General features: G+C 38.7%; 1 protein-coding gene across 2 annotated transcripts in view; it reads left to right on the top strand.

Annotated features, from left to right (window-relative positions):
• The window catches only part of LOC126284412 (serine/threonine-protein kinase BRSK2), a 1,848,446-nt gene that overhangs the window by 1,802,258 nt on the left and 30,506 nt on the right, over nt 1-15,682 (top strand). For both annotated transcript variants that reach the window (XM_049983324.1, XM_049983325.1), the window contains 2 exons: nt 6,533-6,719; nt 15,115-15,287. In XM_049983324.1, coding sequence (XP_049839281.1) covers nt 6,533-6,719; nt 15,115-15,287 — 360 coding nt within the window. The remainder of the gene's footprint in view (nt 1-6,532; nt 6,720-15,114; nt 15,288-15,682) is intronic.

The raw sequence follows: 15,682 nt of genomic DNA, 5'->3' as shown, positions 1-15,682 counted from the left end.
TCTCGACCAGCTGCTCATATGGCCACATTAAAGAGTCCAAATCTTGAAGGAGACTGATTGAGGCACTAAGTGCACTTTGTCAACTATCTGACAGCCAAGAAAGAAAGGTCTCCAGCCTACAAACATTTCATGTTAACAGGGAAATATGCATTATTAGTAATGTATGTTGCCATTTCACATTCTTATAACAAGCTGTATGTTCAAAGGAATACACTGCTTACTATAAAAGGCAACTTGGCATAGTGGCTGGTGCTGATATGTTGCAATATTAAACTTGCAAATTCAACAACATATCATACATCTCAGCATTGGATGTTGCCCACTTGCCAGGCAATTATGTTTTGCTGAAAAGTAAAATTCCTGGTTTTCCACTAGGTGGCCATAAAAGTGCCACCAGAGATTGTGGGTCATGGTAACCTATTTCTTTCCATAACACACATGACCGAAAATAGATCCCAAGGTACCCAGCCGAAGGACAGTATTTAGGCTGGTGCACAGCCATTCATTGGCAGTTGACTCTGAGCCAGGAATCAATTTCAAACATCCATCCCATGCTGTTGCTGCTGTCTGTGCCACTGAACAGCTATTGCCACTACGGACAATGTTCTGGATCACTGCGATGCAGTTGACAGAGTTGTCTTCATAGTTGTCGATGATGTAAAACATGGTTTTAAATTATTCTTGTAGTATACTGACATTAGACTGTTCCAAGGGAACTTCATCTCCATTTCGAGATGGAAGAGCTTATACCTCTTGCGGAACCTGAACTCCGTGAATTGGTGGAAGAACTGAACAGTTATATGAACTGGACTTCGAGACTGTCTCACTGAGACATATAATTGTCATTTTGTGCAACCAACTTGTTTGTTTCTAAACTATGTCCTTCAGCCAGTGACTTTCTTCTGTCAATTTTGTGTTATTATTCCTTGAAGTAGATGAACAGTGTTTTTTGGTTTTGATAGCAAAATTTTTGAAGAATCTTTAACATTGTTTGTGTTGCCTATGGTGTATTTCCCAGTTGCAACACAGGGCAGCCCAAGAGCTTGTACATATTAAAGTTAATTAGGCTGAACATTACAACCATGGTATACCTGAAACTCAGTCACTCACCCATCCATTACTAAAGATAGCAGAATATGTTTGGATGATGTTTGTGGCGTTTTGGACTCTTGAGTTTAGGGTAAACAGCATGACCTATGATGACCATTTTATGGCTTGTAGATTGTCAAAAACTGTTGCCAAATGGACCACTTGCAGCATATCCCACACAAGACATCTACATGTGTGTATTACTGTCAAAAATGCACCAAAGGACAGTTGGGGAGGACCGTCAGCTTGCCTATTGAGTGGAAATGGGTGTGGATAGGGAGCAATGCCGGGAACACAAAAATGATGTGAGCAGTGATTATTGTGCTTCAAATGATTTGCACCTGCCAGGTTTGATGCAGCTGAAGATGGGAAACACCATGATTTCACTGCACATGAATTGTCAACAGGATCAACACACAGTAGCTCAGCAGAAGGCAAGGCCACCTGACTTACCCTACAGGGCACTGGGGACTATTTACCATGCACGTGTAACTTTGTCACATGCCAATTGTCAGAAAGTACATCGTTTGCCGCTGCTGTTCATGACTCCATAATCTTAGTAACTTTAGCTGAAGAGGGGTTGGACAAAGTCAGTGGCCTAATTTGGACCTTGCGGTCATCTGTTAACTGGATGATAAAGCACATTGAACATATTCACACAGACACTTGCACAAGACACTCTGCAGGTCAGCAGTCCACACTGTATAACATTGTATCCTGTGGCTACCTCATACAAATATCTGGGTTACTTTGTGTGGAGTGCTGAGGCACTTATGGTGTTGGTTAAATAGTAACTGTGCCACTATCATAGGTTTGATCACTAATATACTGTGTGAGCAACTAACAAAGTTCTGTTCAAATTCATAAAATCCCACACTACTGGACAATAAAAAGGCAGCCTTATCAACTGGGTCAACGATAAGCCTTACCTGTAAGTGCAGCAAAAAAGGTGGCAGGGAGAAGGCTCCTCTGCAGGTGACTGGCCTGCTCCCACTATTGTAACTGCACAGGACATAACTATGCTGTGAACCATCATTATCAGTTCACATGTAACTATACTAGCCAATGGTAGCTAGTCTGCAGAGCTGGGGAGCCGAAACCCAGAAGAGAGTGAAACTCAACATGTGAGTTAATCCACTTGAGAACAGAAAGTCCAAATGCCAAACAATGTGAACAGTGACAACGACCAAGAAACTTGGCATGTTGAACCCAGAGTAAGGCATGAAGTGAGACCCAGGTCTGAGGATGTTGATGCCAGTGTAAGGCATGGCAGTTCGAGCCTGTTGCCACTGACAAATAAACACTGAAGTCAGTGGCTCTACCCATACCATGCTTTATGTGCATCCTCCATGACAGTAGTCTGCACTATTCTGCTGTTGTACCCATGTCAGCACATCTGCACCCATCTCAGTATCTGTTAGCAGAGATAATAAACCTTCCTTTCATATATTGCACAGGAAGAACGACTGTCCAATGCCTCTGTGGAGTAATTAATCTAATCTTGACCTCACAATCTATATGGGAGTGATAAGTATGGTGTTGCAGGATATTCCTAGGGTCATCATTTACAGCTGGTTCTTAAAACTTTGTAAGTAGGCTTTTTCGGTATGGTTTGCATCCATCTACAAGTTTTAGGCCAGTTCAGTTTCTTCAGCATCTCTGCGATTCTCAATAAATGATCAGGCAAACATGTGACCATTTCTGTTGCCCTTCTCTGTACACATTCAGTATAAACTGTTGATCCTATTTGGCACGGGTCCCACACACTTGAGCAATGTTCTAGGACAGGTCACACAAGTGATTTGTAAGCAATCTCCTTTGTAGACTGAGTGCATTTCTATAGTATTCTGCCAACAAATAAAAATCTGCTTTCTTTACCTACGACTCATCCTATGTGATCATTCCATTTCACTCCACACAAAGTAACCCAGATATTTGTATGAGGTAGCCACAGGATACGACGTTATTTTGTTTTGTGAAATTCACAATGTTACACTACTGAACATTTAAAGCAAGCCACCAATCTCTGTGACACTTTGAAATCTTATCAAGGTCAGACTGGATATTGTGCAGTCTTTTCAGATGGTACTGCCTTATAGTTAACTAAATCATCTTTCAAAATTCTATAACTACTATTAATATTGTCTTTCAGAATATTAATACACAACATGAACAGGAAGGGTTCCAACACACTTCCCTGTGCCTCAACTAAAGTTATTTATACATTTGTTGATGGCTCTCCATATGGGGTAACACGCTGTGTCCTCCCTGACAAACAGTTCTCACTCCAGCCACAAAATTCACAGGGCACCCATATGGCCTCATTTTTGATAATAAGTGTAGCTGTGGAACTGAGTTAAAAGTTTTTTTGGAAATTTTACTGTATCTGCACTGATTCATGCCTTTTGGAATATGCAAGAATCTTGTCAGTTGAGTTTCATATGATCAGTCTTTTTGGAATCCATGCTGGTTGGCATGGAGAAGGTGGCCCGATGTTGGACTGCATGGGAACATGAAAGCAAGCATACTCATCATTAAGGCACTGCTCTGCCATGCCTGACCACCACAAGGAAGAGTCACCCTATTGTGCATCTAGTACATTATAACAAATTAACATCTACACCTGACATCCAAGAAAAAGTAATTGTCTCCCAGCAACATTCTGTTTCATCCTGCATGATTGGTCAGAGACTAGCAGCTGTTAGACTAGGGAATTACCATCCCATACACAAGCTGCCATTAACACCACAGTTCGTGCGGTAGCGTTCTCGCTTCCCACGCCCGCGTTCCCGGGTTTGATTCCCGGCGGGGTCAGGGATTTTCTCTGCCTCATGATGACTGGGTGTTTTGTGATGTCCTTAGGTTAGTTAGTTTTAAGTAGTTCTAAGGTCTAGGGGACTGATGACCATAGATGTTAAGTCCCATAGAGCCATTAACACCACAGCACAAATGGCTTTATTTGGAGTGTTGCCATGAACTGCTGATGAATGGTGCTCCATTATGTTTAGCAATGAATCACAGTTCTGCACAGTTCAGTTATTTGCATTGTCTTCAATGCATTATGTCTCACAGGAAATGATCAAAGCTCCTTACATTGCTTCTAGACATGTAAGCTCAGCTTGCATCATGGTGGTCACCAAATTGTGTCACAAGATTTCAAAGTTTTCCATGACATACCAGTATGCTGCCTCTAAATCTAGAAAGGCCATTAAATAAAGTTAAGCCCATATACAAAAATTAAAATGACAAAGGACTGGCAAATATGCAGGCAATGGAGAAATAGTCATCCATTATCTATCTCTTTGTCATTGCAGGCACTGGTCTCTCCATCTCAAACAATGAGGCTAAAATGTGCTAGTACACTGCAGGCCAACTTTTATCACTGTCACAAAATGCTTTCTCAGTAACGGCTAAACAGTGAAACACTAATGGACATACCATATGTTTGCTTGACTGATTGGTTTATGGCTTGAACAAAAGTATGTGAAAGAAGCACAAAGGGGAGGGATGTGTCACAAGCAATGATCTGTATTTTCTGTATGCTTCTGTTGACCTCAAATATGTGCAGTTATTACAGAGATCATACTGGGGGAAAAATTTACATTTATGTTACGTCTCCTTTCATCATGTAGCTGAGTAGTCATACTTCTTTATGGTGTGCTTATATCTCCATACTTCTTTAGGCAACTAGCAATCCCTCGGTAAAGGTAAGTGCTCATGAAAATTGCAGGCAATGCAGAATTGATTCTGGAAAAGTAACACACAAGGTACTTAAGCTTTAGAACATAAAAATGATAATCGCAGTTTACAAAAGTAATTATGAACAACAAATACAGAACAAAGTAACTATTTTTTTCAGGTAGTGATAAGAAACAGAACACTGACTAACAAATGTGAAGTTATTAAGTTCTTTTTTTTCTGGAAAATCTGATTTGGGTTCTACACCCAATACATAAATACTGCATTAAAAATGAAAAAAAATTGTATTTATTGTTCACAATTTCTTTTTCCAAGGAAAAAATTGTTTTATAAATCAGATGATTAGTTACAACACACATCAGAAACTTTATTTTTTAATGTAATTACTCCTGTAATTTTTATCAATTTTCTAAGCCATACACCATTTTCATCTTGGTTCCACCTTCACAGATCGAATATTCACCATGCCATTGTATCTTCAGTCTGTTACACATCTTGTAAGCCATACATGCCATGAACACACCAATGTGAAAGACCCAAGGTGCCTGAAAACGAAGAAATGCATGTATGATTATTCCATGTTTGATGTTCATTTGATTTTATCTCTTATGTTCTGCTATAGGTAATGATTTGTTCAACATAAAAACTTTGTATTTCTTTGTCTGCAAAAGTTCATCTGCATCTTCCAACACTAAATTTACATATGGTATTTGTGCCAAATGTTTGTGTAAACTGGCCTGCTGCATGTATTTCCTGTCTTACTATTGTAAATAATTCCACATATTCTTTGAATTCAGGTTATTAATAATACTTATAGAAACTGCAGTCTGAAAATGGGCAAGAAACTACTATTGTGGGTTATATGTATTATTATTTAATTTCCATTTATATGTTTATACAGTACATGGTGGAAGTAGGGGCCAAAGACTGAGGGGGGGGGGGGGGGGGTGCAGATGAATGTGGTGGAAGATACAAGGACTGAGGTGCAAAATATATATTGCACAACAAGAATTAAGAAAACACAGAAACATTCAGTTTATTAAATAATATGACAAGACTGACACTGCTCATTATGAAAAGACATTTGTGACACACCAATTTTTGTTTGAGGAAACAACCCGTAGGCACTCATTCAGTTCAGCTTCTCACTCTGCACACACTTTAACTGAACTATTATTAAATACTCCAAAAGATAAATCATAAATGTCCAGTAAAACACCCATTCAGTGACTTTACTGCCAAAACCTGCATGGCATGCAAGATGTGCATGGTGCAAATAAAGGTAAAGCTTTGCACAAGAAAGCACAATCCTAGTAATACATCATATGCAAAATGTAGTAATTTTGTAGGCAGTTCATCCATATGTACACCGCATACACTTAATGTAAAGCATGAAACTGATGATATAACACCAGAAGAAGTATAGTCTATTATTTATGATTTTGTGGACTTAATATAGTTCTGACATTTAATCATATCAGTGGGGGTTTACAGAAAGTTGCATTTTCAAAAAGTTCTTCTGTGACATATAAATACAAGTTTCAAATCCAAATTTATTTAGTTTAGTGATCATTAATCACATTAAAAATTATTAAAAATGTTTTTTGTATCCAGTTACATCCATGTTGGATGGCCCTAAATGACATCAAAACATAGTGTTCACATCATAGTTAAGTCTCAGCTCCTTTAATCCTGCTGTGAGGGCAGACTTAAGTAAACATCCCTGCGTCCCTGGCGTTTGCAGATAGCAGAACTCAGTCACAGTGTGTCGAGTCCGATGTCATTCCGAGTCGAGTACAAGAGGGGTTCTACTGCTCCAGCCATGTTCCAGAGACAAGTCAGGTTCCAGGTGGATGTGTCCACCATAACAAAACAGTCTGGAGACAGCCCCAAGGAGTACCTGTATGCTATAACCTTCACTCTCTTGTCAGGTAAATCCCAAATACTGCAGATAAATGTGATGAGGTATCAGGGTTCCCACACTTCTGCTCTTTAAGGCTAATTGAACTAGTTAGAGATGGGAATCACTCTTTGACAGCAAGCTTCTAGACAGAGCTCAATAACTAACTACTGCTAGAAGCAGATTTTTGCACCTTTACATAGCAAGTGATGTTTATTATCCATGTAAAATTCCATCAAACATTGAAGTTATGATGTAAGGTGATAGTGTGTCTCATTTTGCCAGAATGCAAGAATTGATGCAGCATAGCTTATTGCCTGTGGGAGCCCTGCTAGGATATCTGTTTATCATGGATGGTGACATCCCTCCAAATTCACTACAGTACCCAGCAATTGTTAAATTTTATAATCAAAAAATATTAGCTAACAATATTATTTGAACTTTGTGGAATGTCTATAATATTAATGATGTAGATCAGTTACTATCTACAGTATAATGAGCAGTCCTCTATCTTTTCCTTGCATTTTGCTTACTGTCTGGTGTAGATGGTGATGGATAGACTAGTGTAATGAAATTAAAATAGCAAAATTGGAATTTATTTAGAAGAATTTTTCTTTTATTGGCTAACAATATATATATACTGTAGCATTTTAAAAACTTTTCTAATTGTAGATATATTATTACTGAAAGAGCTGGAAAAACATGTGCTTCATGTGAGTATTGCTGATCATTTAACTATATGTTTCAGATAAATGTTCTGGTAATAAACATACCTTACTTTTAGATATGAGTATGTGCAAAATTAAACATTGTTGACAATGCTAATTTTTTATACCACTTTTCTTCTTTACTCAAAAATCTGTTAAACTGCTGTTGGGAGCATTTACTTTTTCATTATTGATAAGATGACCACATTTTCAACCATAATCAATAAAAGACTCTTTGCTATACTAATAACTGATCTTATCAGTATCTTATATTTTTCCTTGTGGTACTACACAGTGCTTAAGATTTACTGTATGTAGTCATGAAAGTGTGTGAAATACTCTAATTTACAGAATTGGTTCAGACAGAACTTTAAAACAAATACATCATTTTTTCATAAAAATGTAGTACCAGCAGTATTTGCTGTGGAGTAGACATCCCACATGAAGCCGTGAGCATAACATAAGAGACTGAAAATAATAATAATAGTTTCAATGTAAACTCTGTGTTCACCAAACCAAAAATAAAATACAGAAACAGAAAAATTCCGGGAACATATTTATAATAATACGTTAATAGCCCTCTTCATATGAATTTCCAGAAATTCTACATTTTGGAACTGCAAATCATTGTTGATACTGTAAAGATTAGTGCATATAGTACAATTATCTTCCATCTCCTTGTAGGTAATTTTTACCACTCGTGGGTATCTGTACCATACATGAAACATAGGTGCTGTCTTCAGAGTAGTACAGCTAATGCCTTTAAATAAAGTGGTGAGCCAGTTCACATTGACAGTATATTCCTTAACTCCTGGAAACACAATTTTAGCTTACAGAATATTAGACCAGCTTTTTGTTTCTGCTGAGAACTTTCAGTAGATGGAACTTAAAATGTGATTCTAAACTTGGAAACATAATTCGATCTCATTTTAAGTTCAAGCATACCCAAGGAGGTTGTTATTGTTGTGTCTTCACTCCAAAGACTGAGCTGATACAGCTCTCCATGTGAAACTATTCTGTGCAAATCTCTTCATCCTGGCATAACAATTGCATCCACTTGAATCTGCTTGCTGTAGACAAGTCTTAGTCTCTCCCTCTACAATTTTTACACTCCAGACTTCCCTCCATAACCAAATTAAGCAGTCTTGATGTCTCTGAACATATCCTACAGCTCAGTCCCTTTTTTTAGTCAAGTTGTGCCATAAAGCTCCTTTTTCTCCAGTTTGATTCCTTACTTCTTCATTACTTATCTGATCTAGAATCTCATCTTCAGCATTCTTCTATAGCACTACATTACAAAAGTTTCTGTTCTCTGTTTTTGTACTATTCATAGCCCATGTCTCACTTCCACAAAAGGCTACACCCAAGGCAACTATTTGCAGAAAATATTTCTCAACACTTAAATTAATATTATGTGTTAAAATATTACTCTTGTTAAACATTTCTCTCACTGATGCCTGTCAGCATTATATACCTTCCCCCCTTTGGTCAGCATAAAGTAGTTTTCTATCTAAAGAGCAAAATTAAACTACTACCTTTTGTTTCTCATTCCATAATTTAAAACTCTCAGAATTGCCTGATTTGATTATGCTCTATTACTTGGATTGTACTTTTGTATATGTTATCAAGAAACTATCCATTTCATATGATTGATGTCAAACTTCTTTGTAGTCTCTGGTAGAATTGTATTATCAGCAGACTTTAAAGTTTTTATTTTTTCTCCCTGGACTTTAATTATCTCTCCAAATACTGTTCACAAAATATATTTGAATGTTCTGGTGAATAACGTTGAAACCTCAGTGAGGCTGTTGGTAAACACTGTATGTTGGCATAGTCTCAACATCAGGAAATTATAGTTAACTCCAGAAAGACGTTCAAAGGAGTTATGCTTGCAGCAGGGATGGGCAGTAACACTCAATGTAAGAGAAGATGATATATTTCACATAAAGAAGTGGAAAGACCTAAACTTGGCTTGCCTTTACAACTCATGATGAAATAGTCACAATGACAGAATATTATGGAATATGCATTCAGAATTATGAAAAACTAGCTACAGGAAAAGGAGATGCTCATTATTTATCTGCCCTACCAATCTTATCTGCAGAGTCCTTTTATAGCACTACGTTTCTTTCTCCCTCTCTCTCTCTCTCTCTCTCTCTCTCTCTTGGCCAGTCTGGAACCCTTAAAAGATAGGATTAACAAGAGAGGCAGAGGAGATCGAAAGAAGAGCAAAATGTTTCTCCATGGATTAGTGTCGTAAGTGCAAGAGATTCACAGAGATGTAGTTTACTGTGAAGCTTCAGAGAACTCATATTCCATGAAAAGTCTAGCAAAATACAACTTGCTCCCAAATATATCTGATGAAATTACCATGACGGCAAAGTCAAAGAACTCCAAGTTCTTTGAAGGCAAACAATAGTGGCACACACCTAAAGGAGGCTTACAAGGCACATATGCAGACATGGATTAATGATTGTTTCTGTAGCAAATAGAAAATAGTTTAAATTAAGTGTCACAAATGGTCATTGTACGTAATAATAATCAAAATAATATATTTTTAAAAATCAATTGACATCCCTATACATTCTTGACTGACAGATGTAGGGGAAAATGACGTGAGAGAGAAAGAGTTAATGAGTCTAGAAAGTTTTGAGTTAATGAGTGATTTTAAGCTCCCACGTTGCTTCAAGGCTAACATCTCTGTGAGAAAAGATTGATAGTATAATAGAATATGACTCACTCAAAGGTTAAGACTGGTTTAAAAGTTACAAAGGAGGTTTTTTAAAATACTGATGTACCCAAACTTTTAAAACATTGTGCTGAGTTGATGTATGACTCCTGATGTAGCAAATGCTTATTAGTTATCCTACTTAAGTTTTGTTTTAGTCATGCAACAGTTTCACAGGTGCACAGATGCTATTATTGCCACTCATTTCCATTTCATTCTGTACTTCAATGAAAACAATCATTGACAAAATTTAGCATTTTGTCATTCTATATTTCATATTCTTTAAATGAGAATCGCCCGAAAAACAAAGAACGTCTAAGTGTACAGAAGGTCTTGACCTTCATTTCTACAACTTCTTCATTATTTTGCCTGTTAAATTTAAATCAGTGTGGACCAAACAACGAGATGTGCAAGCATGTATTGTCTGATCAAAAATATCCAGACACTTATTAATGGATATTAATGTGGTGTGTGTAAATCATTCACCTTCCTGACTGCTTGTCTGCTGGGGACACTTTCAGTGAGGTGTCTGAATGTCTGTGAAGGCATGACAGTTCACTCTTCCTCAAGAGCCAAAACTAGAAATAGTAGTGATGAAGGAAGGAAGGAAGATTGGGGTTTAATGTTCCATTGATGTGGAAATCATTAGAGATGTAGCAAAAATGTTTCAAGGATGGGGAAGAAAATCAGCTGTATCCTTTCAAAGGAATCATCCTGATATCTGCCTAAAGTGATTTAAGAGAATCACAGAAAACCAAAATCTGGATGGAAAGATGCAGATTTGAACCATTGTTTTCTAGAATCGAGTCCAGTGTGCTGACCACTGCACCACCTCGTTCTCTATGGTAGTAACGATGGACACTGGGGTCTAGAGCAAAGTCAACATGTTTCATGGCATGCCACTTCATTTCAGGAATATTATTTTTCACAAGCCTTTGTTTCACTGGTGCTGTTTTATTTGGGGGGGGGGGGGGTGCACTGTCATGCTGATAAAAACAATCACCACCCCTTGTCTCTTCCCAAACTGTACACAGTACACAATGCTGTTAAAGAAGTTTATACTTTTCTGCATTATCTTCTTCTTACAGGGTGTTTCAAAAATGACCGGTATATTTGAAAAGGCAATACAAACTGAACGAGCAGCGATAGAAATACACCGTTTGTTGCAATATGCTTGGGACAACAGTACATTTTCGGGCAGACAAACTTTCGAAATTACAGTAGTTACAATTGTCAACAACAGATGGCGCTGCGGTCTGGGAAACTCTATAGTACGATATTTTCCACATATCCACCATGTGTAGCAATAATATGGCATAGTCTCTGAATGAAATTACCCAAAACCTTTGACAACATGTCTGGCAGAATGGCTTCACATGTAGATGAGATGTACTGCTTCAGCTGTTCAATTGTTTCTGGATTCTGGCGGTACACCTGGTCTTTCAAGTGTCCCCACAGAAAGAAGTCACAGGGGTTCATGTCTGGCGAATAGGGAGGCCAACCCATGCCGCCTCCTGTATGTTTCGGATAGCCCAAAGCAATCACACGATCATCGAAATATTCATTCAGGAAATTAAAGACGTCGGCCCTGAGATGTGGCCGGGCACCATCTTGCATAAACCACGAGGTGTTCGCAGTGTCATCTAAGGCAGTTTGTACCGCCACAAATTCACGAAGAATGTACAGATAGCGTGATGCAGTAATCGTTTTGGACCTGAAAAATGGGCCAATGATTCCTTTGGAAGAAATGGCGGCCCAGACCAGTACTTTTTGAGGATGCAGGGACGATGGGACTGCAGCATGGGGCTTTTCGGTTCCCCATATGCGCCAGTTCTGTTTATTGACGAAGCCATCCAGGTAAAAATAAGCTTCGTCAGTAAACCAAATGCTGCCCACATGCATATCGCCGTCGTCAATCCTGTGCACTATATCGTTAGCGAATGTGTCTCGTGCAGCAATGGTAGCGGCGCTGAGGGGCTGCCGTGTTTGAATTTTGTATGGATAGAGGTATAAACTCTGGCGCATGAGATGATACGTGGACGTTGGCGTCATTTGGACCGCAGCTGCAACACAGCGAACGGAAACCCGAGGCCGCTGTTGGATCACCTGCTGCACTAGCTGCACGTTGCCCTCTGTGGTTGCCGTATGCGGTTGCCCTACCTTTCCAGCACGTTCATCCGTCACGTTCCCAGTCCGTTGAAATTTTTCAAACAGATCCTTTATTGTATCGCTTTTCGGTACTTTGGTTACATTAAACCTCCGTTGAAAACTTCGTCTAGTTGCAACAACACTGTGTTCTAGGCGGTGGAATTCCAACACCAGAAAAATCCTCTGTTCTAAGGAATAAACCATGTTGTCCACAGCACACTTGCACGTTGTGAACAGCACACGCTTACAGCAGAAAGACGACGTACAGAATGGCGCACCCCCAGTCTGCGTTGTCTTCTATATCTTTCACATCACTTGCAGCGCCATCTCTTGTTGAAAATTGTAACTATTGTAATTTCGAAAGTTTGTCCGCCTGAAAATGTACTGTTGTCCCAAGCATATTGCAACAAACGGTGTATTTCTATCGCTGCTCGTTTAGTTTTTATTGCCGTTTCAAATATACCGGTCATTTTTGAAACACCCTGTAAGATCCATAATGGAAGCACACCTTAACCATGAAAAATAGCCCCATCATCATGTAACACTGACTACAGAAATGTATGTTTGTGAGGAGCTATTCCACCACTGTACATCCTCCACAATACTTGATGAGCCCTGTGTGTCAGTACATGACATTTGCTTGGTTTTGGTTTAACTCTGGTTGTTCACTTCTGTTTCCACTTCAAAATAACATCACCAACAGCCAACCTGGCCAACTTGAGAAGGACTGAAACGCTCCTGATGAATTTGTTGCTCAGGTGACATCCAGTGGCTGGTCCAGGTTTGAAGTCACTGAGCACTCCTGACTGACCCATTCTGCTGTTACTGCTTCTCTAGTGACAACATAATACTTCCCACTAGCTTTATACTGACACATCCACTTGTTATGACATGCAGTGGTCAATTCTGCATTACATAGAATTGTCTGCGTATTTCTGATTAGATACTGTATTATACATGCATAAGAGAATATGTCAAACATGATGTTTGTAATGGGATGCCCTTTCCAAATGTAAAAACAACCAACCATTCCCATCAAAGTTTATAACTAAGGATTAAGACAATATTATGGTATAACATATTCAGTGGAGAAAGTTTAAATGTGCTGATAGCCTGCCACAGAACACATGGAAAATGATAGGTCACTAAGAAATTCCATAGTGTAGGTGTTTCTGCCTTGAATAGTTGGCACACAATTTTCAATAAATTCCAAGGTCTCCTTTTCATTATATTATTTTTTTCCAAAGTCCATGAATCTCAAATTTTGACATTATCACAAAAGAAGATGATGAATGATAATGAAATATGAATGTCCCCTGATAGCATTAGAAAATGTGTGCCAAATATCTCAATAAAAACTGAACATGCATGCATGCGCACGCAGCCACACACACACACACACACACACACACACACACACACACAGAGAGAGAGAGAGAGAGAGAGAGAGAGAGAGAGAGTGAGAGAGAGAGAGAAGATAACAATATATTGGAAAATAGGTTTTGGAGAAGAAAGTTTTCCTATTGGTTTATGTTATAGTGACAGGACAATCTACTAACTTATAGGTCTAATGTCATATTCATCAACTAATTTGACATTTACTAAGAACATGAGATAGCTTTGCTGCCTATTGAAGTTGTTCTTTTCATGACAATGCTTCTCAAAGTGCAAAAACTGCTGAATGTCACAGAATAGACGGGATTACAGTTAAGGCACTGTACTCACATTTGGAGAGGAGTGGGTTTAACATAACTGCCTAGGATACAGATTTATAATATAGATTTATATCTTCAGTGTTTTCTAAACTGCTTAAGGTGAATGCCAGAGTGGTCCCTCTGAAAAGAAAACAGTCAGTTTCCCTGCCCCATCTTTCAGTATGAGCCTGTGCTTTTTCCTTACCTCATTGTTGAAAAGATATTAAGTCCTAATAGTTTTTCTTCTTGCTTGCCAGTGTCTTGATCACAGAATTTTGTCACATCTGTCATTGCACCAGTTGCTATCTCTATGCATATAAATTTCTTTGTTGGAATTCAGGTTAGAGATGAAGAGAAAGTGAATGAAGCTTGATAGCTTAACAACTTATTCCAGCTAACAAGTACATCAAGCAGAAACAAAGATTCTAGGTGAACTGTTTGAAATTCTATGTGGCTACACAGAAAAGTGTTTTTCATTGGCTTCTAAATTTCAAATAGATTTTTATCAAATAGCCATTAATTTCATAATTCCTGTAAGAAAGCATCCTTTACATTCTGAAAAATCATCATACACTTTTTGTTTGCTACGACAGCAATTGATCATAACTCCTCCCATTTTATATTTATACTTTGGTAATAATATGTAGAGGTCATCTTCTTACTCAATCACTGATCATCCCTCCACTGTTTTCATTCATTATGTTTTGGTCTCCTGTCCTCTCGGCCTTTCTCACAGAGTGAGGTGGCACAGGGGTAGGACACCAGCCTTGGATTCAGAACAGCAATACAAATCTCTATTGGTCTATGTAAATTTAAGTTATCCATGATTTCCCTAAATCACCCAAGGCAAATACTGGGATGAGCGAGACTGGTTCCCTTTCCTGTTCTTCTCCGATCCACACTACTGTTCTCTCTCTAATGGTTTTGTCATCAGAGGGACATTAAAACCTAATCTTCCTTCCTTCCTTCTCTCTCTTGCACTTGATCCACTACCTTGTCATACATTCAAGTTGGTTCAACCCACTGGCAGTGAAGAAATATAAAATAATCTTTACTTAATTGAGGGTCTTGATTTTTATTACTCTGCATGGGGTCTTTCATCCTTACACTGGATTGCAGTTGTAATTTACTGCTGAATTCTGTGGCCAGGTAACATCAGGAGGTTCAGGAGGGTCTGCGAGCACATCCAGTCGCAGGTGTGCAGTCGCAGGCCGCCCCCTTCCCCACGAGCAGCACGCAAGTTCACCACCGAGCTGAGTGAAAGCTCCAGCTGTGGTTCCGACACGTCTGAGCGACTGTCTCCTTACCCTGGCACAAGGCAGGTAAGGTAACTTAACCTGTTAATTGAGTTGCTCCTCTAAGATGAGGCAGCATATGAATTTAAATAAAACCAAAGGAGAACAATCAATCTGAAACACTGTGCAGGCCTACAGAAACAAGAAGTGACTTTGTATGACCATAGGTTCTCTTGATGAATAAAACTAATAAAATTTGTCTCCTGTTTTCAGCTGAGACAGATCATTGATAGACCATAAGATTCTGATGAGTTTCATACTTGTCATCATCTAGAGAAGTATTGGGATCATCTCCACTGCCTCATCTTAAAATTCTACAGAAGATTTGCCCATCTCCCTCACCATCCCCAACACCCTCAGTGACTGGCTGCACATTATATATAGGGACTTGCAGAGAGATCATGTCCCATATGTCCGGTAGG

The sequence above is a fragment of the Schistocerca gregaria genome, chromosome 8, assembly GCF_023897955.1.
Source record: "Schistocerca gregaria isolate iqSchGreg1 chromosome 8, iqSchGreg1.2, whole genome shotgun sequence".
In the NCBI taxonomy this organism is placed as follows: domain Eukaryota; kingdom Metazoa; phylum Arthropoda; class Insecta; order Orthoptera; family Acrididae; genus Schistocerca; species Schistocerca gregaria.
The sequence above is the reverse complement of the archived record's forward strand: the minus strand, read 5'-3'. Positions and strand labels throughout refer to the sequence as shown.